This window comes from Phalangium opilio, unplaced genomic scaffold, assembly GCF_054372755.1.
Source record: "Phalangium opilio isolate 3A_F unplaced genomic scaffold, DU_Popi_V2 ptg000217l_1, whole genome shotgun sequence".
NCBI classification, from domain to species: Eukaryota; Metazoa; Arthropoda; class Arachnida; order Opiliones; family Phalangiidae; genus Phalangium; species Phalangium opilio.
Window position 1 is genome coordinate 5,178,921 of NW_028324218.1, and position 24,006 is coordinate 5,202,926.

Here is a 24,006-nt window from a genome sequence, read left to right on the forward strand (position 1 = left end):
AATTTGTTCACTAGCGCCAGGATCTATTACCAATGCTAGAGCACTTCACTTCTAGTCCCTTGTTTTACTTCTGCTCGAATCTATGACCTACCTCACTCACTTTGTGACAAGCTCCAATTTGTAACCAATGACAAACTTATGGTAGGAACATATCTTATAAACTTACATTATTACACTACAATTTCTTAGGCCTAACCGAGACAAATAAATTCAACAGCAACAAACTAGTAGACGTATCTGATTTTAATAAAGAGTTTAACATACTCCAATAATATTAAAACAAGAATATATTGCAACAACCCATTAAAGGTCGACAAGAAAAAAAAAACAATGGATCGTTTAACAGAAAACGTGTAATTGATCAAATGATCCGATTTAGACGGTGACAGATCCGGCTGAACTAACCCTGTAAGACCTACCAGCAGGGACCGTGTTAATCTTATCATCCTTAACAAACTGATAGAACGATTCCTTGATCATGTCTGCAGCCTTCTCGCCAATCATAATGGCCGCGGCGTTAGTGTTACCCGAAACGAATCCGGGTATTACAGAACTGTCCACAACTCTCAGACCAGTAACTTTCTTAACCCTTTAAATAAGAATATTCGAAAATTGTTTAAAACTATAGTTTAAAACATAAACCTATATGCTATAGACCCAACCAGGGCCGAAAATAAGAAAAATTTCTCATAGGACATGTGTCCAGTGGTACCCCCTTTGAATGGAAAATTGATGGGACATTGTCCACTGTGGTGCGCAAAAATTGTGACTCGTCTTCATAGTCAACTTATCAAAACTTCGGAAAAATTTATTGGTTAAAATGTCCCTTAGTTTTTAAAAAATTTATGGGACCTTTTTAAATTTTATTTAACAATGTCCAGTGCTTATTTCCGGCCCTGGACCCAACCAACAAATAAATAAATAAATAAATAAGTTGGCTTGGTCTCGTCTCAATCTAAGGGATAGGATCGTGACTACCAAAGTTGACTGTAGCACCATCTGTCGTTGAGCGACGAAAATAAATCTCTAATTTTTCTGATTGGATTAAAGTCTGACTCTTGGGACAAAACAGGTTATGCGCGTGGCAAAATCAAGCCAATCAGGTTATCCCTTCCTCGCCTCAAAACCCGAGCCCTTGTAAAAATTCAAAAGATTTGTTGGGTGGGTCTATTCTCCATAAGTATGCTTGGGAGTCTCAGTTGGAGGACAAACTATTAAACAACGATGGCGCAGCTATCTTTAATGGACAATGCCAATAAATTTGTCCCATACTTATGGAGAGAATAATGGGGTTGTTATTGTACATTACCAATAACAACAGGTAAGAACTTAAAAGTCAACGGTTTTTACCTGAGTTGAGGATCAACAACGGAGTTACTATCCCCATCAGGACCCATACGGCAAGTACCAATGGGATGGTATAAAGGCGCCGTGAAGGTACGGACGCAACAGTCCAAGTACTCTTCGGAACCAAACTCAAATTTGATATTGCAAACGTTTAAAATAGGCTTAGCGTCGTATCTTTGGAATGGAGGTGCTAAACCAATAGCCAGGGCTAGCCTGAATCCTTAGGTATCAAAACAATCGTAAGATAAGTTTTTATTGGGGGGGGGAACAAAACACGGCAGCCAATAACCAAGCGCCATTTGCCTACCTTCTTTGAGAGTTAAGAAATCTTGCTCGTTACCAAATGTATTGGGATCAATGATTGGTTGATCGTAAGGGTCAGTTGTGTTCAATTCAATGTAACCTACACTCTTTGGACGAAGCAATATTGGTCCTAAACTGTACATGTCGATGCCAGGAACAGGTTGACGACCAAACAACTTTTATCAAAATAAAACATAATGACTCATGGAACCATATGATACGAATAAAGCTCATTAAAAGCTTCAAAATGAGACCAACAACGCCAAAATAGACCCAAAAATTAGTAAATTACGAGGAAAATAAACTACTGATGACGTCAACAAAATATTTTGTGCCAAGTCATCGACTTCAAAAAAACCTCCATAACTTTCTTAGTTTTTGACCGATTTTTATCTACTTGGTCTTATTTTGAAGGTCTTGCCAAGATCTATCCATGCATATACCCAAACATCACCGGATATGTAAAGTAATTGACTTACCCTATCAACAAACAACCCCCCACCCATACTGGTAACGTAAGTAAACTGAATATCAGGATAATCGTCGGTTAGGTTTGCGTATTTCGTTTTAACGAAAGCCAAGCCTTGCAGACCGTAAGGCACAGTAAGAGGCCCTAAAATCGTTTCGAATTAGCAAAAAACAATTCGCAAATATTGCAACAACGATTCACCTTTTCCCAGACGATACTGTTCCATATAATAATCCATGGAATACCATAAATGATTAATAGCCTCGCTAACATTAGCTTGAAAAGTCGCTCCACCAGCAGCAACATGTTCTTGTAGATTCTGACCAACAGCTGGTAGATCAGCTACAACTGGTATCTACAAACATTACAGGCCAGACTTTCAAATACCCGCGACTTAAAAATTACTCAAGACCTTGTTATAAATAAACGTACACCCAATGACTCCAAATGATCCTTGGGTCCAACACCAGACAGCATAAGTAACTGAGGAGAGGCGATGGTACCAGCGGACAAAATGACTTCACGCTTAGCGAAAACCTTGTATGGTTTCCTATCAATTTCGTATTCAACACCAATAGCCCGTTTATTATCATCGAACAAGATCTAAAAAATGATCAACAATATTGTAATACGTCCAAAGGTAAGTGTCCATTCTTCGCAATTGGTATATTGCATACCTTTGTGACATGCGCGTAAGTTACAACTTCAAGATTAGGTCGACCATAAGCCGGTCGCAAAAATGCTTTTTCTGTACTGCAACGCGAACCATCGCGAATTGTGGCTTGGTTTGGTGAAAATCCTAAATTTATACACATTTAGTAAGACGTTTGGGTAGCGACATAATAGCCTGGGTTCATACAACTTTTAGAAAGCGATTTCCCTGACATATTAAGGTTTTTTCCCCATATATTTCCCGGACATTTTCCCCCATACATTTCGCGGTGCAAGGCCACCACCTAGTAACTGCTGGAGTTTCGTTGTAATAACCACTGGATTGGTTATTTTAGTTCCAGCAAACCCCTTCAAAACAAACTTACTCGAGCCTCACAAATTTCCCTGAGCTTTCCTAGAATTTTTAGTCAACAATTTATTTCCCTGACATTTCCAGGTTTGTATGAACCCTTCATTAAAGTAGAAGTGTAGGCGCATATCATACCGGATTGCGACCTTCCGTTATAATCGAGAAAGGTGTAACCAAACGAATAACCAGCTTCAATGAAAACGTCTTGAAGACGAGTCGAATACTCGGGCCATGAAACGGTTAACGGTCCATCCTCGTTATGGTATTCTAATCATGTTTTAACACTCCTTAAAAACTCATTCTTTCCCCCGAGACCAAAGACATTATTCCATTAATTCCAGTTAAGAACAGCAAACACCACAGGGGTAGAGTAGGTCGCCTTCTAGGGCTCCAATAAGCACCCACCGCATGTGGGGCTAGCCTCCCGTCATACGTGTAGTGAACTCTGGGCTTTGTCTGAGGCTGTCTCTTCTTGGAGCAGAGAGAAATGGAGTGGTAACCCCCATACCTATAACGATGCCTCTGTACCCCCACCTACGAAACCGCACCGAAGTCCTCCAGCATCCTTAGTGGCGTTCACGTAGGGTCATAGTAACGCCCCCTCTGTCTTAAAAGCAGATCCTAGCTCTCATACAAATACAATGGTGCTACAACGCGGCAACACTAAACAAAGGCCTACCTAAGGATAGGAGCGCGCATGTGCGAGGTTGGTACACTGTGAGAGTGTCAGTACCGCAGATCGCCCATCATCATCATCATCATTACCACTCCATCTTACCTTACTTCTCCCTGGTCTCTTGGTGCCAGGAAAATAACCCAAGATGGTAACCTCCCACCACTGTGTGTTGGTTTTCCAGCAAGGAATTAATGGAATATTGTACACCAAACGAACCTTCTCGTTCCGAAGGTTTAATCAAAGGTGCGTTGGGCACCCTAAAGCCTTCCGACTTCTTAAAATAAGGCAACAAGTCATCGTAACCCCAGCCTTCATTACCCATACTCTTCCAATGATCGTAATCCCTCCTGTTACCCCTGACGTAGTTCATGGCGTTGATGATACTGGTACCCCCCAGTACTTTGCCACGAGGCCATCTGGCTTTTTGATCCAATACCCCGAGGAAGCAATTCTTCTGAGGAACAGTCGTGTACTTCCAGTCTATTTCTGACCCAATTAACTTGGATCCCAGTAAGGGTATGTCGCTAAAGGCGCTTGGGTAACCGCCGGCTTCCAGAAGTACAACGCTAAGTTGTTCTTCCTCTGTTAAACGGCCGACTAAGGTCGCTCCAGATGAGCCTCCACCAACTATTGGGGTTCGAGAGGTTTTATGGGGGTGTTTATATAATACTTTTAACCATCACCATCTTAATTGGTGTACATTGTACTGGTAACTAAATTATCGAAATTCATAAATAATCTTCAGATTCAAAATAGCTTATTTTCCCATGTATTCACTGACTATTTTCTGAGTTTTTCCATGACTTTTTAGTACAAAGTTTGTCAATTTATATAAAAATCCCCTGACTTATAAAAAATATCATTATATTAAAATAACCAGACTTATAAAAAATATCATTATACTAAAGTAACCCGACATATAAAAAATATTATTATATTAAAATAACCCGACATATAAAAAATATTATTATATTAAAATAACCCGACATATAAAAAATATTATTATATTAAAATAACCCGACATATAAAAAATATTATTATATTAAAATAACCCGACATATAAAAAATATTATTATATTAAAATAACCCGACATATAAAAAATATTATTATATTAAAATAACCCGACATATAAAAAATATTATTATATTAAAATAACCCGACATATAAAAAATATTATATTAAAATAACCCGACATATAAAAAATATTATTATATTAAAATAACCCGACTTATAAAAAATATTCTTATATTAAAATAACCCGACTTATAAAAAATATTCTTATATTAAAATAACCCGACTTATAAAAAATATTATTATATTAAAATAACCCGACATATAAAAAATATTATTATATTAAAATAACCCGACTTATAAAAATATTATTATATTAAAGTAACCCGACTTATAAAAAATATTATTATATTAAAATAACCCGACTTATAAAAAATATTATTATATTAAAATAACCCGACTTATAAAAAATATTATTATATTAAAATAACCCGACTTATAAAAAATATTATTATATTAAAATAACCCGACTTATAAAAAATATTATTATATTAAAATAACCCGACTTATAAATTTCTTAAAATTTTGACCAGATGGACACTCAACTACTTTACCACATTAAAGAGACGGTAAAACAATATCTAAGGTCGTTACCAGCACATGACCCTAATAATTAAATAGTTTAAAACGCTTACGTACCCACAATGTAATCGTACTCCTCATTTTTGGTCACACCGTAAGCCCCAATTACAAAGAGACTTAGCAACAAAAACCAATTCATAGTCGTTCTTATGTCTTGATCTACCCGATAATAAACAAAAATACAGGAGTTATATAAGAGTTTCGTCGCATTCTGCTGATTGAATCAAGTAGCGAAATAAAATAACGACAAAAATATATAGGATACAGTCATACAAACGTAAGCTTCGCGCGACGAACACACCTGGAAGAGGTAAAAACTATACATTTACTTCCGAAGCTTTGATAAATAAAAAACAAGTTGGGGAAACCAAAATAAACCTCTCCAAGTCAAGACGAGGGGCTATCTACCCAATTAAGAGGTTTTTCTTAAATAATTAAATAAATATAATTGATATTAATTATTTTAATCGGCAGTAATTTACCTTAATTCTAGTTTAATCGTTTTAAGAAACATTATTCCTAAAATAATTTTAAACATAGCTATTGTTGACGTTTGAATTCTAGCGTATTCCTCTTTTTACATTTTTTTGGTAAATTTAGGGTATATAAGGCGATTGATTCATCACAGTAAATGATAATAAAAGCCGCAATTGCGTGAACCTTTGGTGGAAACCCTGCTATTGGGTGGCTAGACGTTTCTCATAACCCTAGCCGATCGCAGCGTACATCTTAACCCTAACGATGATAATGGAGTAGAAGCCAATATAACTTTCTGCGAAGGTTTGCTCCGATTTGTCAACTGCGAACGCAGTGACAGACACACAGACAGAACCGTCCAGTGTAATACCTCTCTGTGACGTCATCGTCACTCTAGAAGCCAATATAACTTTCTGCGAACGTTTGTTCCGATTCGCCAACTGCGAACGCGGGGACAGACACACATACAGGTATGTCCAGTGTAATACATCTCTATGACGTCATCGTCACTCGGGGAGGTTTAAAACCAAGCATTGTCTAGTGCTAGTATCTCTTGCAACAAACACATTAATATATCTACACATAATTTTAAAATAAAACCTAATTTATTACCATAGTATAATTTATGGAGAATTCTTATTTTGTAATAAATTCTCTAGCAGGAATTTATTTGTTTAAAAGAAGCGAGAATAAATAACAGGCTTGACTGAATTCGCGCATCATATTTCCACCACAAAACCTTGGAGGAGAGAAGTGACATGGAGTACAAATTCCAAATCAATCCATGCGACACAAAATTGCAACTGTTGCACTAAAAGTGAAACCCGCCTTCCAGGTACTCATTTTAAAGGAAATTACGTAACGAACACAAAAATAAGCAAGTTAAAACCGCAAATAAACTTTTACCAAAGCAAAAACGCAAATATTAAAAATATAAAAAATCTCTATTTAAGTAACCTCAAAATTGAGATGATCTTCCAACGAAACCCTTCGACCAAAAGGACAAAATAATCACCCCGAGCCCAAATTTGAAGACCAAAAATTTATCAAATAATATATATTATCTACTATTTTGAGCCAATAGAGTGAAAGGTACAGCGAAATATTAAACTCTTAATGACGTCATAACGCCTACATCTCATTACTGCCTTTATTTTCTATTGGTTTCTAACCCATAAACTGATAATAAAATTAATATTAAAATATACACTGTATCAAAAATCGCTTAAGTAAGACTCAATAGTAATTTAATATTCAAGATTAATACCAGATACGCGGTAGCGTGAGACGCTAGTAAATTTTGCAAACTAACGAAAAATTTAAATTATGCGCATTTTAGATTCCAAGAAAATCTGGGAAACCTAATTTTCTAATAAATAACACGATGAATCAATATTCAAATTATTTTGTAGGCTAGAGTTATTTCAATAGATTAGTGGCACTCAATGTTATTTCTCCATAGAGCTTAATACTGTTAAAGGTGAGGTTTGCTATTACTCTATTAAATAACAAAATTTAAAGGGTTAATCGATCATTAAATTTGCTGACTTTTAAAAAAACATCTTAATATCCTTTTTCAACAACAAGGACTGGTAACTTTTAACCCTTCCCAATCTAATTAACGTCTTTGTGTCCACATACCGTCCAATCAACGTTGCGGTATTAACCCTTAATTAAGCAGACGACACTGCTTGCCACGCCCCTTCTTGAAAAGGGTTTAGTTCTGATTAAAGTAAGTCTCAGCTGTCGTCTGTGGATTAAACAAATGCCAGTAGATGCCCCCATAATCGAGGGGTGGAGTTTAAAGGCTCTCTAAGCTTAGCAACTAGGTAAGTTTTAGCTCCGCCCTCATATACGATACGAGTTCTGATTGGCTCCTGAATTTGGCAAGGTAAAATCAGTGTTTAGAAGATGAGCCTGAATGTTAGGGGCGCCACAGGAGTTGACATTTTCTTTAAATAGCTTTTGATTTTGTGTGTTTGGAAGAAAACGAGCCTGTTAGAACGTCACCGTGTTTTGCTAAAGTTACTCCATAACACTACCCCTTTAAATCACTTATTAAAATATAACTTTTAGGTCAAATACGGTCAAAAAATAAAAACACGTGTTGCGACGTTAAATAATACAAATTAAAAAATAAGGCTAAATTAGGGACATAGCTAACGGGCGGAAGTAAAAATTTTAAATTATAATTTTAAACATTAAAGCTAGTGTTTGAAATTTATTTTATAAATTAAAATTGGGCGTAATTTTCTTTTTTTCTCTCTATTTTAGTTCCCGATTTTAACTTGACTCTACAAGACATAATATTTCAGTAAGAAAACGGGCTAAACAACGCTGCAAACTAGCGTGGTAACTAAAGTATAGAACCAGGGCGTGTTAGTAAAAAATTTTTAAAAATCGGGGTTATGGTTTGAATGAACTTTTACTCACAAGACTCGACGTGTAATTTTATAATAATGGTTTTTCTAATGCTTCATTCAAGAAAGCCCTGACTCGATACAAACTTAAATTTAAAATTAATATTACGGGCCACCTATTTGAGGTTTTTTTTATGTAACTTAAGACCTTCCATTTTGAAAAGCTAGCCAAACAAAACACAAAAGGGACCTAGCAGTACGGGGAAAACCCCTCCTACCAAACGTCATACCCCTCTTGGCCAATCAGCTTTACTCCCCCACTAGCCTTCCACTTAACAAAATCTCCACCATGTAGATGTAAATGGGAGGAGCCTTCTTCAAGCCCAGCCTTTTTGTTACTTCCCTATAGGTTTTAAAATCATAAGGTTCACGATTTTTAAACATTTAAAAACTAATTTAATTCAAGGTTATATAGTAATTAAGTAATTACATTACTTAATGGCATACAAAATGCATTGTTGCGTAATTTTTCGAAAACACTAATTGCTGTCATAAAATAAATTGCGTATATTTTTTTTAAAGAAAAATTATTTTCCTAACATAATTTTAAAGCGTGCATTTTGGGATATCGCAGTTGCCTTAGCAATTCTCACAAATTTTTTTTTTAATAAATTTCGAGATTGTAATACATTGTTTCGTGAAAATAATAATAAAACTAAGATTTTCCTATTTTTTTTTATTTTTCTAATTATTTAGCCGTGATTATCTTTAAGATTCACAGAATGTACGTCTAATTAAATACACTCAAATATAATTAAAGAGAAATTTAGTGCGATAAGCCAAAATTCACAACGCAAACTTAATTTTAATCATTAGGGGTTCTAGATAACTAAACGGTAGGTCATGATAGTGCAATTTAGAAAATAAAATAAACTAAATTTAATTGACTTAATAAAAAATAGAAATCGGCAGTATTCCTCAAATTAACTACACTTAATTAACATAAATAATTAAACTAAATGACAATCAAATAAAGATGGTGTAAAACTTCGGAAGTAAATGTAGATAACGCAAATGCAAATCAAACTCATCCATTCATTAAATAAAATTTCAAATATTAGTCTAAAAAAATTTAAACAATCGCACTTAATTACAATTAAAATCAAGCCAAATTAAATTAAAATTCCCATTTTAAATTTAGGCAAATCATGATAAAACTAATTAATCTGTCGCATAAATTAAAACATCAGCTATACCTCTAAAAATAATAACAATCTCACTTAATCATAATTAAAATCAAGCCAAATTGAACTAAAATTCCCATTTTAAATTTAGGACACTTATAAACTTCAAAAGTAATAGAAAACGCAAATCATAATAAAAAGATTAATTAATCCATTGCATAATTAAAATATCAGATATTCGGGAAAACAAAAAAAAATTAATAATAATCTCACTTAATTATAATTAAAAATTAAAAATCAAATTACCTTTACGTGTGAAATAAATAAAATAAATAATTAAATAATTTAATGAAGCGATCTTCAAACCAAGGTACCAGCAGTTAACATTGAAATGATTAAAATGCTAGAAGGGTTTAAAAGTGAATCTTTATCTGGGAAGCTCCTGAGACCAGAATGAAAACCCAATTCAAGAAAAAAAGTAAAGAAAACTAAATTTTCTTGACATCGCGCCGGTAAACGTAAAAACAAGAATTAAATAGGTAACAGGTTTTGTTTTTGTACTTAAATAAACATGGCTTATGCTTTTAATATCTATGAGTGTTCATAATGATTGTTACAAGGGGGTCTTTAAGTCTTGTCTTGAGTTTAAGCTACTATATTGCAAGGGTCACGTTGCGGACGTTGGGGGTCAAGCTACTATACAGTGGAAGGTCAATCAGAAATTAAGAGGGGTTTGATTTTTGGTCGTTTTTGAGTCGAAATTGTTAAATAATTTCTGTGACATTTGAATGTTGGAGTATTTTATGGATTACCCCTTTTACAATTAAATTAGTAATCATTGGCTCTTTCAATTTATTAATTAAATTTTTAAGGTATCATTCGTAAAAGCAGTCCAATCATAACTCGAAAGCAGTGTCACTTAAGAAAAAATGTCACAAATGTTACATTTTCGACTTGAATTCGTCAAAGAACACTGGCCTTATTGTTGACAGACCTTTGAGAACACCCTGTACAGCAATTTAGCAATTCATGCAAATTTTATTGAAGGTTCATAATTATAATTATATAATTTTTTATATAATATAATTCAAGAGCTGATTAAATTATAAGCAAGAGATAAATAATATTAAAAAAAAATTAGTTGATATAATTATTCATACGATAATTTTTGAAAATTCTTGACAAATTTCCGAATTAATTTGAAAATTGTTGACAAATTTTAAAGTTAAAATCAGTGGTATTAACCTTAACTAATTTAATAATTACTGGCCAAAGATTAAATTTCAATTAGTAGATATAAGGAGAAAGAAAGAGGTAAGTCGTTTATATAATAATGGCAATAAATGCTATCTTGTCATAGAACCTACCACGATAAAGGGCAGGGTGTTGCCAATATTAAAATCATGATATATCAAAGTCGACAAGTCTGTAGTAACGCTCCCCTCATGTGCCATCATAATCATAACTTATATTTAAATGATAAAGTGTTTATATCCGGTGCTACTACCCTTTAAGACCGTAAATAAAGACTCCCCAGTTCATTGCACCTTTCAATTTCTATAGAAGACTCGACATAAAACAAAGTTTCGCAGAATTTTCTATATTACTTTCCTAGGCATTGACCTTACACACGAGGATAAAAAATTATACTTGGTCGGAACAGGTTGTTGATAATGATTAGGGTTTAAGTACGTTTTGACTAAAATAGATTACAGGCCGGTATCAATCAAAGTGGTCCGACTAGTTTTAAAGAATAAAATTTACAAACGTTGAACTTTAAATTTTTTTTATCCCTCAATTCATGTCTTGGTTTAAAAACTACCGAGGCACATTTTCTTTAAGTCGCGTTTTTAAAAAAAGGCGGGTTTCCTAATCGCTCATTCATTGGCTCTCGCATTTTAAGTTCAATTCAGTTCAGTTTCTCTATAAAACCTGGGTGAAATTGTAATCAATAACTTTTCAAGTCAAATTTGACGGAATTTCGGTTCTAAAAAACTAAAACCGATCTCTAAACCTCAAATTCAATTATTAAAAAAGCAGAAACTAAGAAATTTAATTAATTTATTTGAATCAGAATGAACTCATTTCCGATTTCCCTCCTTTCGGATCCAGCTCGGGCTCGGGGATTCGTTAATTTCCGTAGTAGACGTATATGAAGTCTATTTTTACGTTACTAAAGTCAAGTTTGCGCAATGTTAGCCATTTTACGGCTATAATTAAGCCTTTCCAAACATAAGTTTGTCGCAATTCGTCCATTTATCTCAATTAAAAGCGTTAAATTAGGTTATTTTCATTAAAAAGTTTAAAATGGAAACAGACGACGCTACGTTCGTGTCGGAGTCGGAAAATATCCGAACCTCGCCCGAAGTGATTTTCACGACTTCGTTAACCGAGGAGCAGCAACAGCAATTAGAAAACGCTGGTTTTAAAACAATCGTAATTAACGGGCAAGCAATTGATATTGCCATTCCTAAGGATCCCGTTAATGTAACATTAGAAAATAGCCCCTCAACTTCGTCCGGTTTAAGTAACCTTAGAACTAACCGAGGCGATAATTTCCCACTTTCGTCAACCACAACCCAACAACAATCTCTCAAAAGAACCAAATATAATTGGGATAATTCGGTACACGACCCTGTTTTACCTGTCAGGTGTCGAAATATAAGTGGGGATTTGCATAAAAATAGATTTGGTTCGGGTAAGCAAAGCCTAAAATCTAAACCACTAAGCCTTGGCTGTTTGTTTACATTTTTATCCATACCATGGAGTAAGTAAACTTGGTACCAGGAAGTGTTATAGGCTTATATACGTACTCCATGTTATGATGCAAAATTCGTGCTAGGCCTATTTTAGCCTATTATTTCCAATGCTTTAAGATAAGGAATTTTATACGTACAGGGGGTAGGGGAAGGTGCATTAAAGTTGGTAGCACATGGTACACACCTTCAGAATTTGAAGCCGTTTGTGGTCGGGCCAATAGCAAAGATTGGAAACGCAGCATACGGTACGCGGGTCGAACTTTGCAATGTTTGATTGAGGAGGATTTATTGCAACCACACGCAACATCTTGCACATGCTCCGCGTGTTGCGACGATGAAACTGTGGTACTTAAAAAACATCAAACACTTTCCGAAGCATAAGGGAATAAATTATGAACCTTTACATATTTTAAGAGTGGGCCTGTCAGATTGTTCACACCTTATAAACGTCGCAGAAAAGATGAACTAAACCCCCAAAATAGTTTAGACAACGAAGATAAGTCGAATAGTTCACAAGATAAGGATGGTTAGTATGATTTTCAGCAAAGGGCATTGGAGTATCAAATACTATCTTCTGATTGGCTAGAGCCCAAGCCAATCATAACTACCCATACTCCTGATTGGCTAGAGCCCGAGCCAATCATAACTACCCATACTCCTGATTGGCTAGAGCCCGAGCCAATCATAACTACCCATACTCCTGATTGGCTAGAGCCCGAGCCAATCATAACTACCCATACTCCTGATTGGCTAGAGCCCAAGCCAATCATAACTACCCATACTCCTGATTGGCTAGAGCCCAAGCCAATCATAACTACCCATACTACTGATTGGCTGGAGCCCGAGCCAATCAGAACTACCAATACTCCTGATTGGCTGGAGCCCAAGCCAATCAGAACTACCAATACTCCTGATTGGCTGGAGCCCAAGCCAATCAGAACTACCAATACTCCTGATTGGCTGGAGCCCGATCCAATCAGAACTACCAATACTCCTGATTGGCTAGAGCCCGATCCAATCAGAACTACCAATACTCCTGATTGGCTAGAGCCCGATCCAATCAGAAATACCCATACTACTGATTGGCTGGAGCCCGATCCAATCAGAGCTACCCATACTCCTGATTGGGTGATTTTTAAGAGCTTCCAAAATCCTAGCTCAGATATTATATCCTATATTTTAAATTATGGGTTAAATATCACAGCGATGGTTGTAAGTCAAGACTCATCGGGAGGTCAGTTTCCTGACGCAATAGGCGTTAATCAAGCTAGTTTCATTAGTGACGACAGTGGCTCTGTTATCGTGGCCCCAGTAGCCTCAACGACCACCCAACAACCCGCTCGTAATAATGCGGCGGTTAATCTAGACTTTCAAGAGCAGAGGCACTGGTGGCAAATAGAGGAGGTATAAAAAATTTGCCACGCTAAACGTCCCAAAAAAAACCCCCAAAAAATCTCACTGTACACCATTCAGATGGTCAAAAACCTGGCACGTCAAGTACAAGAGATTCAAAAACAAGTAGAGGCGGTAAAAGCCCAAAGTTTGGAATCTAGAGAGATAAGCTTACAGCAATTGCGATTGCAAATGGAAAATGAGAAGAAAGAGGTATAAACCAGGTTAAACCTCGTGTTTCTCTTACAAAACCTCACATACACAACTTTTAAAGGCCCTAAACACTAGTCGAATTGAAGCCCAAATGAACCTTTCTCGAGCCATATTGGAAGCCCGTTCTGAAAAGGAACTCGCGGTTCAACAAGCCCTCCAACAAGCTAGATCCAATTTAGAAGAAGAAATTGAACCTACCACTGGCAAAGTACGTCCGTCAACCACTAAAATTTAGTTCCCACCCAATTCCTTGAAAACTTAAAACGAAACTTACACTTCGTTTTAACAGTTCTGCGCCAATTGCAATAGAGAGGCATTTTCAGACTGTACAATTTGTAACGGCGTTAGTTATTGCAGTTCATTTTGCCAGAGAAAAGATTGGCCTAATCATCGCAACGAATGCGGAAATTACTTAAATAAAGACGAACAGCAAATTATGGACGAAAAATCGGCATAATTAGCAAAAAAACTTATAAAACAGTATTTGTAAATAAAATATATATAAAGTTCCTACCAAATTTCCATTATTCTGAAACCTACAAAAAATAGGCATAATTATACATCGTTGATCAATTTACGATGGTTATAGGCTTACACTGAGTTTTATAGACTACGATGGTTATAGGCTTACACTGAGTTTTATAGACTACGATGGTTATAGGCTTACACTGAGTTTTATAGACTACGATGGTTACAGGCTTACACTGAGTTTTATAGACTACGATGGTTACAGGCTTACACCGAGCTTTATAGACTACGATGGTTATAGGCTTACACTGAGTTTTATAGACTACGATGGTTATAGGCTTACACTGAGTTTTATAGACTACGATGGTTATAGGCTTACACTGAGTTTTATAGACTACGATCGTTATAGGCTTACACTGAGTTTTATAGACTACGATGGTTATAGGCTTACACTGAGTTTTATAGACTACGATGGTTATAGGCTTACACTGAGTTTTATAGACTACGATGGTTATAGGCTTACACTGAGTTTTATAGACTACGATGGTTATAGGCTTACACCGAGTTTTATAGACTACGATTTTTATAGGCTTACACTGTGTTAACAGATCGGCAACACACATTTTTTTAAAAAAGATTACAAAATTTATAATGCGCCAAAAAACATATTTTACGATAATACATTTCATCATCTAAAGCGGTTGGTTGGTAATAATATATTCAATAGACATCTGAAATTTTACAGAACAGGGAATGGATAATTGGGGGATCTATATAATTATGTATTTATATATATTTAAAAAAAGAAGGGATTTTGACCAGCAAAAAACCTTACGTTTTATGTTAATTTTGTTTTGAAAAAGTATAAAATATTAGTATAAAGATATGATTTTTCTTTTGTATATTACGTTATGGGTACATTAATTTCAATGTTTTGCAAATAATGCATGAAGTTTTTGATTTGTTGTAATGATATTGCATGGGGGATATGTCAGTTAGATTGTCTTCATGTACAAGAAATTACGTCTTTCAATTTTAATTTCAAAGACTAGTTAATGTTAAACATAATTGTACCTTCAAATATTATCAATCAGATCGAAAGGTGCGTACAATTTTCAGTTATTCATTCGAACTAGTCATTATATTGCTTATAAGACGTTTCCGGCGACAATTCATGAGCATTTGTGACATGCATGATTGTCGAGTTTTTTGGACTATTTAGGCTGTTTAATTAACAGTATTTGTAAATTAATAAAGATTAGCCTACGTTACGTAGCTTTGTTTAAAATTAATTACAGTCTCGTTAGACTTTATCACTTTAATTAGATTGTTTTTATAAAATAGTGGTTATTAATCAGTCAGTATTAATTGGATCGTTAAGTACTTGTATGTATAGTACGTAAGTACTTGAACCGTGGTATTCACGGGTATTGCATTTTTGAGATTCGGTATAAGTAAAATCAGTCAGTTATTGCATCATTTAGAGCTTTTAAGTACTTAGCTTAGGTCCTCAAAACAATGGCTTTAATATGCCATCATGAGAACCTTTTTGGTTAATAATGAATACATTCAAGACAGTTGCCATTTTTAGAGATTCTTAAAATCTGTACTATTGCGCTAACCCAACTGCAAAATTATTGGCTGCAAATTACGTAAGTTACGCAAAAGCCATTGCTTAACCATTACTAGTAAAAATTTGTAACTTATGATGGCAATATGCGCAAGAAATTGCGGAAAACGCTGAACTATAGCAGCCAGCCACCAGCATAAAAAGCCCGCTGACCCAACTGCAAAATTAGTGGCTGCAAAATATGCAAGTTACGCAAAAGCCTCCGCTTAACCATTACTAGTAAAAATTGGTAACTTATGATGGTAATATGCGCAAGAAATTGCGGAAAACACTAAACTATAGCAGCAACCAACATAAAAAGCCGTGCAGAAATCGCAGAATAAAATGCAAGTGACTCTTTCGAACAATCAATTGCTTAACCATTACTAGTAAAAATTGGTAACTAATGATGGCAATATGCGCAAGAAATTGCGTTTAAACGGTGGAGTAGAGCCGCCACCAGCATAAAAAACCTTGCAGAAATTGCAGAATAAAATGCAAGTGACTCAATTCCTTCGAACTATCAATATATGTAGCAAACTTCGCATAAAAACGATACGCAATTTATGTTAACCTTGATTAAATACTGCAGATAATGGTTACGATTCGCACTACGCATTTAAACTTTCCGAGTTATATTACAGTGTGACGTGGTCACGTAAGTACTTATCAGCTATCAGGAATGTCACAGAATTGTAGTGAAAGGCTAAACCTTGTATTGTGTTCAAGCGCATAAGCAACAAGCATTAAGCAACGATTTCATAAAAGCATATGAAAAAATACGTAATATAAAAAATATAACCAACTAAAATTTAACTGAAACCATGGATAGGCATAACACATAAATTATTATCCATGTTCAAACAATTGATCAATTATTCAACACGCCGATTCGGATTTTCTAAAATAAACGTAATATATAGGCATAAATCTATTTTGTGTTACTTAATTAACAAAACTTCGTAACACTTCACTTAAAAAAAATCTCAGTCACGGTTTCATGGTCACCAGACAAAAGAAATCACCGGACATTAACCATGATAATTCAAACAACGCGTTAAGTACATAAACTTAATCAAAAACGGATTTATGTACTAAGAACGTCGGATCGTAGCTTTAGCCTCTAGTACCATCCTCGCATACTTTATTGAGAAACTTCGTCTGCTTAAATTTTGACTCCACCCATAAATTCGATCTCTAGAAGTAGCTATATACAGAATTTGTGGGTGGAGTCAAAATATAAGCAGACGAAGTTTCTCAATAAAGTGTGCGAGGATGGGTAGTGAATAGAGTAATGTCAGCGCTACCTATTGCAACGTCACTCCATAGCGTAATCTCGGTAGAGAGGGGAAAAACCAGTTTATCCCTCCCTTTAGGCGCGCTTTTGTAAGAGGGAATACTGAGCGCGCTTGTTAGGGGGGATGACACGTAGCTTGGAGATAGAAGGGAGTGACGTTGCTGTACGTAGCGCCGATACTACTCTCCATGCTCCGTGTCATCCCCCCTAACAAGCGCGTTCAGTATTCCCTCTTACAAAAGCGCGCCTAAAGGGAGGGATAAACTGGTTTTTCCCCTCTCTACCGAGATTACTCTATTTGCTACGTTCAACGTTCTTCTTACATAAATCCGTTTTTGACTTAATTAATTAAAAAGATAATGGAATGATTTCGCGCACAAATAATTAAGTGGCATAGTTATTATTATTTGCCTTTTTTTAAGTACTCTTTGAGCAATTATGGATAGAATGACTAAATACTTTCTTTCCGTGTCATTTTTACAAACGCGTAGACGTTACTACGTCAGCTGGTTCAGCCACTAACCTGGTTTCCGTTGTTACTGACATCGGAGTGTCAGTACTTGAAACTAACCTGTTACGTTCTTGACGCGGTGTTGAAGGTGGGGAGTCCGGGGTTTGTTCGGTGATTGTATCGAGTAAAGGGCAACATGGTTCAGGAGTTAGGGCCTCTGGCGTGGATTCCGCCGAAGAAGAAGGTGGTGTTCGACCACTATAGTTGCATATTTCGTTGATAACCTCAAAGGGTAATGTAGAGCCAACAGCAATGTGCATGGCCATGTTTTGTAACCATTGTACTAGTTGTTCGAAAGGTGGCCTAATAATAGTTTAATATTCGTTTAAGTTAAGTTTAAATACGACTAATACCGATACAATTAATTTAAATTATGTTTAATTAAGCCTAACATTTCGTTATATTTCAACGTAACAACCTAGCTACCCTATATTTTCGCTAAGTCTATTAAATTAGGTTTAAATACGATTATAACCGATTCAATTAATTTAAATTAGGTTTAATTATGCCTAATATCGATATAATTAAATGAAATTACGTTTAATTAAGCCTAATATTTACTTGAATATATTTTCGGTAAGCCTATTAAATTGGGTTTAAATATGCCTAATACCGATGCATTTAATTTAAATTAGATTTAATTATTCCTAATATCGAAAATGTTTATTGAAATTGTGATTAATTAAGCCTAAAGTTTCGTTTAATTTCAACTTAATAGCCTACCATATATTTTCCCTAAGTCTATTTTGAACAACGGCTTTTGTGACCAAGGCTTAGTCACACACGTGCCGCGAATGACGATACACATTTTAGTTGTGTCATTATAAAAAGGCTTAATTTAAATTGAAATGGTTTCTTATTGAACTCTACCCTTTTAATTTTACCATAATTTATTACTTTCCATAACTCAACCCGATTTAAAACTACTACTAACTAACACGATAACTTGTCGCGGTACCGCACCACGTGAGTTTATACATTTCTAAATTTCCCACAGTAAGTTACTACCCCGAGTCCCGGACGCGAGGTTTGTAAATGTCTGAAATTTGACAGAAGCCCTAACCGAGCAATCTTATTGGCTACTGAACAATGGCCCTTCTTTACCCATACGCTAGGCTTAAAATGGCTAAAATTTGGCAGATGCTATAAACGAGTAATCTTATTGGCTAAAATTTGACAGAAGCCCTAAACGAATGATCTTATTGGCTACTGATCAATGGCCCTTCTTTACCCATACGCTAGGCTTACAATGGCTAAAATTTGGCAGATGCTATATAGGCGTAATCTTATTGGCTAAAATTTGACAGAAGCCCTAACCGAGCAATCTTATTGGCTACTGAACAATGGCCCTTCTTTACCCATACGCTAGGCTTATAATGGCTAAAATTTGGCAGATGCTATATAGGAGTAATCTTATTGGCTAAAATTGGACAGATGCTATATAGGAGTAATCTTATTGGCTAAAATTTGACAGATGCCCTAAACGAATGATCTTATTGGCTACTGAACAATGGCAACTGCCAGAAGCTTTTTTCTAATACTATAAGCCTAGGAGGATGTATACTAAAAGCCTGGATTAGTTTTTATCATTTCATATGAAATTAGCGTGGTTTTTGATGATTAAATCAAGTAAAAACTTAACAAAACAATAAAAAGAATTAAAATTAAATGAAATACCTTTTATCTGGGTCCAGATCACAGCATAAAAAAGCGATTTTGTAGAAATTATCAGGACAATCTTTGCAAAATTTGTCCTTAAAAACGACAGTATTCAAACCAAAATCATTTGTTCTCGGTAAATAATCAGGATCAGCGCGTACCCTACCAATAACCTAACAGTACCACAAAGATTTTTATTTATTCAAATTAACTAACGCAATATTAATTAAACACAAAACTAACAATAAGAATCAAGCTTACTTCACACAAAACAATTCCAAATGAGAAAATATCAACTTTCTCGTCATATTTTTTGCCTTTCATCATTTCAGGCGCCATCCAATAAGGATTACCAACAACTGTGTATCTTTTTTTGCGTTCAAACTTTTTATGGCCACAGCGTTTACCAAATCTCTTATTGGGGACCTGATTACTCTGGTCAGATATTATTCTGGCCAGACCAAAATCCGCGACTACTACTGTGCGATCCTAACAATAATTAATTACTAATAATTAATTAATGTAAGGAGATATTAAATTATTTAATAAAAGACGACGTACTTCTTTGACTAAACAATTATTTGAGTTTAAATCTCGGTGGATTATGTTCATGGAATGTAAATATGCCTGAGAAAATAAATTATGATGTTTAATTTGAAAGATTACGTGTTTAGTATTTAAATTAGAGTTAAATTATAAGGATACGCGTATTCCCATTATTTCAAGCTTTAAAATGAGTACAAACACGACACGATTCGCGTAACTTTGAAACTCGTCATGTAGGTGATCAAACTCAACACAAACTCGTCACCAACACGAAACCATAGCTTCCAAGTACTCATTTCAAAGCTCTCAGTGAATAGATTGAGAATTTCAACATTTTAAGGTCAAAATCCCCATAGGATAAGCAAAATGTAAATATGCCTGGGAAAATAAAATATGATGTGTAATTTGGAAGATTACTGTGTTTAGTATTTAAATTAGAGTTAAAATATAGGGATACGCGTATTCCCCTTATTTCAAGCTTTAAAATGAGTACAAACACGATATGATTCGCGTAACTTTGAAACTCGTCATGTAGGTGACCAAACTCATCACAAACTCGTCACCGTGACGAAACCATAGCTTCCAAGTACTCATTTCAAAGCTCTCAGAGAATAGATTGACAATTTCAACATTGTAAGGTCAAAATCCCCAAAGGATAAGCAAAACACGTGAAAAAATCATGTAGGTGACCAAACTCATCACAAACTCGTCACCATTATGAAACCATAGCTTCCAAGTACTCATTTCAAAGCTCTCAGAGAATAGATTGAGAATTTCAACATTGTGAGGTCAAAATCCCCATAGGATAAGCAAAACAAGTAAAAAAGTCATTTACCATCCCTGAGGCAATGTCCCGGGCAAAATTAATACGTTGCTCCCAAGACAGGGGTTCCATTTGATCATGAAGTATCTCTTTCAAAGTACCGCCACTAATAAACTCCGTAACAAGATGAAGCTTTTTGTCCTTATACAGAACACCAATAAAGTGTAGGACATTATCGTGACTTAGAGAGCGGAGTACAGCCACCTCTTTCAGAAAGTTTTTTTGAGCTTCTTCATCAACCCTGTATAATTCCTTCAGCACCATGACTTCCCCCGTTTCTTTGTGCGTCACTTGAAACACTTGACCAAAGAATCCTTTACCTAATAATTTGCCTTGGACTAGATCGGAACCTCGAAAAATACGATGGTTCTTGGGTTCAACCCTGAATGATTTGGTTCTACTTAGATCATATGGTAAGGATTTTCTAGATGAAGTTGGTTCACTGAAAAATGAACTATTCATGAACTCCCTTCATGAACCAGTTAAAGGGGTTAAATGAGACCCTCACCAAGCCTGTAATCTAGGTAACGATGAGGCTCTTTCTTTATTATCTTTCCCTCTTCTCAATTGCCGTGACCGAACTGCAGTCTCTTCTTTTTTCTTATATAGCCTTTCCCTGTCAACAGGTACTCGAGCTGGCCTTTGGTATTTGAGATTACGACTCCGTTGTTGACTATTTGGGTCATGTTCTATTGTCAATTGTAGAGTTTTATTTGTGGATCTTATCAATTCCTCTATTTCTTTTATGGATTGTTCGTTAACGGGTTTCCCATTTACTTCTAATATTTTATCACCAATGTGTAATGCCATAAGATCTGAATTTTCATCAAGGCTAGATGAAAATTAAGGACTTATGTTAATGGAGATGAACTAAAGTGACCACGTCACACTCTCAAGTTGAGATTGAGAGTCCAACACATCTCAGAGTTTCACGTAACAGGGTTCATACAACTTTTGGAAAACAAATTGAAATTTCCCTGAGATTTCCAGGTTTTTCCCCATATACTTCCCTGAGTTTTCTAGGTTTTTCACCGGATATGGAGTATCATATGGAGCAAATGTTAACGAAGGACGGGGGACAAATCGGACTATAACATACTAAAAGGACATCCCCTTATCTCTAGTAGAACCAGAGTTATGAGCCACCAAAGTTGGGAGGGTATGTTTACGAACATTTTGCGTAATTACTCGGCCCCTGTTTGTTGTAGCCCTAAGTTTTTGGTATGGGTGAATGGGGGACAAATCGGACTATAACATACTCAAAGGACATCCCCGTACCTCTAGTAGAACCAGAGTTATGAGCCTCCAAAGTTCGGTGTAATGTTAATCCTATGGAGGGGGAATGTTTATGAACATTTTGCTTAATTACTCGGCCCCTGTTTGTCGTAGCCCTAAGTTTTTAGTATGGTTGGATGGGGGACAAATCGGACTATAACATACTCAAAAGGCATCCCCGTATCTCTAGTAGAACCAGAGTTATGAGCCTCCAAAGTTGGGTGTAATGTTAATCCTACGGAGGGGAATGTTTATGAACATTTTGCTTAATTACTCGGCCCCTGTTTGTCGTAGCCCTAAGTTTTTTGTATGGGTGGATGGGGGACAAATCGGACTATAACATACTCAAAGGACAGTTCAGTATCTCTAATAGAACCAGAGTTACGAGCCTCCAAAGTTGGGTGTAATGTTAATCCTATGGAGGGTATGTTCATGAACATTTTGCTTAGTTACTCGGCCCCTGTCTGTCGTAGCCCTACGTTTTTAGTATGGTTGGATGGGGGACAAATCGGACTATAACATAATCAAAGGGCATCCCCTTATCTCTAATAGAACCAGAGTTACGAGCCTCCGAAGTTGGGTGTAATGTTAATCCTATGGAGGGGAATGTTTACGAACATTTTGCTTAATTACTCGGCCCCTGTTTGTCGTAGCCCTAAGTTTTTAGTATGGGTGGATGGGGGACAAATCGGACTATAACATACTCAAAGGACAGTTCAGTATCTCTAATAGAACCAGAGTTACGAGCCTCCAAAGTTGGGTGTAATGTTAATCCTATGGAGGGGGGTATGTTTACGAACATTTTGCTTAATTTCTCGGCCCCTGTTTGACGTAGCTCTAAGTTTTTAGTATGGGTGGATGGGGGACAAATCGGACTATAACATAATCAAAGGGCATCCCCATATCTCAAGTAGAACCAGAGTTATGAGCCTCCAAAGTTGGGTGTAATGTTAATCCTATGGAGGGGGGTATGTTTACGAACATTTTGCTTAATTACTCGGCCCCTGTTTGACGCAAATTTCCCAGAGTCTTTTGTCAACTATTTATTTCCCTGATTATTCCAGGTTTTCCCTGTTTTCCAGGTTTGTATGAACCCTGCTGCGTAAGTGAAGTTGAACTTACTCAGTAATATGAACTCCCAAACATAACCCATTGCTGTCACTTATATTGAGGCTTTTAAGGTGATCCCGCGATAATTTAATGCTCCTTTGACCACCATTTGAGATGGCGGGTATTTCAACTAACTGAATACTGTGTGGTCGTTTTACAAATTGAGATGTAGGCCTTGAAAGTGGCTGCATATGTCTTTTATAACAAGAGCCACAATATAACTTTGACCTTTCAACCAAGGCGAATGAATCGCCATCCCCGATAAACCCGTTACAACTAGCGCATTTGAAACATTCAGGATGAAATTTATGATCTCCGGCAACCATAACAGGTCCGGAGATAATATCTCCGCAGTCTTGACATGCTTCTCCAAATTTCCCCCAATAGTCATTTTTACAGAATAATAAACCTTCTTTTTCAAAACACCAATTGTTTAAAGGACAATCGCAAACGGAACACCTAAAAATATTTAATTTTTCCTTGGTTTTATCAAAGAAAACGTACGTTACCTGTCCTGGAAACTTCAAATGATGACCAAGGCTTACCTGAAACACTCGGAATGCCATTCGCTGTTGATGGCTTCTATGTAATCGCCGTCTTCTATTTCGTTCAGGCATCCAGCACAAATTGAAGGCGCTTCGTCTGTTTGGTTTCATATAAAAATATACGTCAGAGAGAATAATTTGAAATTATAATTACTACAATTGCTTAATTAATTATTTAGTAATCGTTTAAAAAAGAAACATTTGGCTCGTACCGATATTCATGCTTCCGCCATGGTATTTCGTAATATTTCCGGTATTGTTTGAGGATATGACGTAACTTACTAATTAGATCAATGAAAAGTTGTACT

General features: G+C 35.8%; 3 protein-coding genes across 3 annotated transcripts; 1 reads left to right on the top strand and 2 right to left on the bottom strand.

Annotated features, from left to right (window-relative positions):
• Nucleotides 1-222: 222 nt before the first annotated feature.
• On the bottom strand, nucleotides 223-5,661 carry LOC149615854 (glucose dehydrogenase [FAD, quinone]-like). Its single transcript, XM_089856461.1, has 10 exons — nucleotides 5,528-5,661; nucleotides 4,033-4,443; nucleotides 3,276-3,407; nucleotides 2,797-2,918; nucleotides 2,552-2,722; nucleotides 2,321-2,474; nucleotides 2,130-2,263; nucleotides 1,655-1,826; nucleotides 1,351-1,567; nucleotides 223-589 (listed from the first exon to the last, which is right to left on the bottom strand). Exons 1-10 carry the CDS (start codon nucleotides 5,607-5,609, stop codon nucleotides 376-378), a joined length of 1,809 nt encoding a protein of 602 aa, XP_089712587.1. The 5' UTR covers nucleotides 5,610-5,661; the 3' UTR covers nucleotides 223-375.
• A 5,943-nt stretch (nucleotides 5,662-11,604) lies between these two features.
• Nucleotides 11,605-14,373, top strand: LOC149615855 (deformed epidermal autoregulatory factor 1 homolog). Its single transcript, XM_089856680.1, has 7 exons — nucleotides 11,605-12,189; nucleotides 12,390-12,595; nucleotides 12,665-12,776; nucleotides 13,455-13,654; nucleotides 13,724-13,855; nucleotides 13,917-14,063; nucleotides 14,145-14,373. The coding sequence occupies exons 1-7, from the start codon at nucleotides 11,799-11,801 to the stop codon at nucleotides 14,310-14,312; spliced, it is 1,356 nt and encodes a 451-aa protein (XP_089712806.1). The 5' UTR covers nucleotides 11,605-11,798; the 3' UTR covers nucleotides 14,313-14,373.
• Nucleotides 14,374-15,880: 1,507 nt separating this feature from the next.
• LIMK1 (LIM domain kinase 1) lies at nucleotides 15,881-23,968 on the bottom strand. Its single transcript, XM_089856677.1, has 9 exons — nucleotides 23,911-23,968; nucleotides 23,699-23,795; nucleotides 23,166-23,612; nucleotides 21,277-21,600; nucleotides 20,781-21,210; nucleotides 19,961-20,026; nucleotides 19,661-19,888; nucleotides 19,418-19,572; nucleotides 15,881-18,043 (listed from the first exon to the last, which is right to left on the bottom strand). The coding sequence occupies exons 1-9, from the start codon at nucleotides 23,918-23,920 to the stop codon at nucleotides 17,707-17,709; spliced, it is 2,094 nt and encodes a 697-aa protein (XP_089712803.1). The 5' UTR covers nucleotides 23,921-23,968; the 3' UTR covers nucleotides 15,881-17,706.
• Between the last annotated feature and the right edge of the window lie 38 nt (nucleotides 23,969-24,006).

Excerpts from the sequence above, each read along its gene's own strand:
- LOC149615854 (XM_089856461.1), bottom strand. The coding sequence starts at position 5,609 with ATGAATTGGTTTTTGTTGCTAAGTCTCTTTGTAATTGGGGCTTACGGT. Across the intron at positions 2,723-2,796 it reads CTTACGCGCATGTCACAAAG|ATCTTGTTCGATGATAATAA; the intron begins GTATGCAATATA and ends ATCATTTTTTAG. Across the intron at positions 1,827-2,129 it reads GGGGGTTGTTTGTTGATAGG|TTGTTTGGTCGTCAACCTGT; the intron begins GTAAGTCAATTA and ends TTTTGATAAAAG.
- LOC149615855 (XM_089856680.1), top strand. The coding sequence starts at position 11,799 with ATGGAAACAGACGACGCTACGTTCGTGTCGGAGTCGGAAAATATCCGA. Across the intron at positions 12,596-12,664 it reads GTTGCGACGATGAAACTGTG|AGTGGGCCTGTCAGATTGTT; the intron begins GTACTTAAAAAA and ends ACATATTTTAAG. Across the intron at positions 12,777-13,454 it reads TAGTTCACAAGATAAGGATG|CGATGGTTGTAAGTCAAGAC; the intron begins GTTAGTATGATT and ends TAAATATCACAG.
- LIMK1 (XM_089856677.1), bottom strand. Across the intron at positions 19,889-19,960 it reads ATAATTGTTTAGTCAAAGAA|GATCGCACAGTAGTAGTCGC; the intron begins GTACGTCGTCTT and ends AATTATTGTTAG. Across the intron at positions 18,044-19,417 it reads GATCTGGACCCAGATAAAAG|GCCACCTTTCGAACAACTAG; the intron begins GTATTTCATTTA and ends AACTATTATTAG.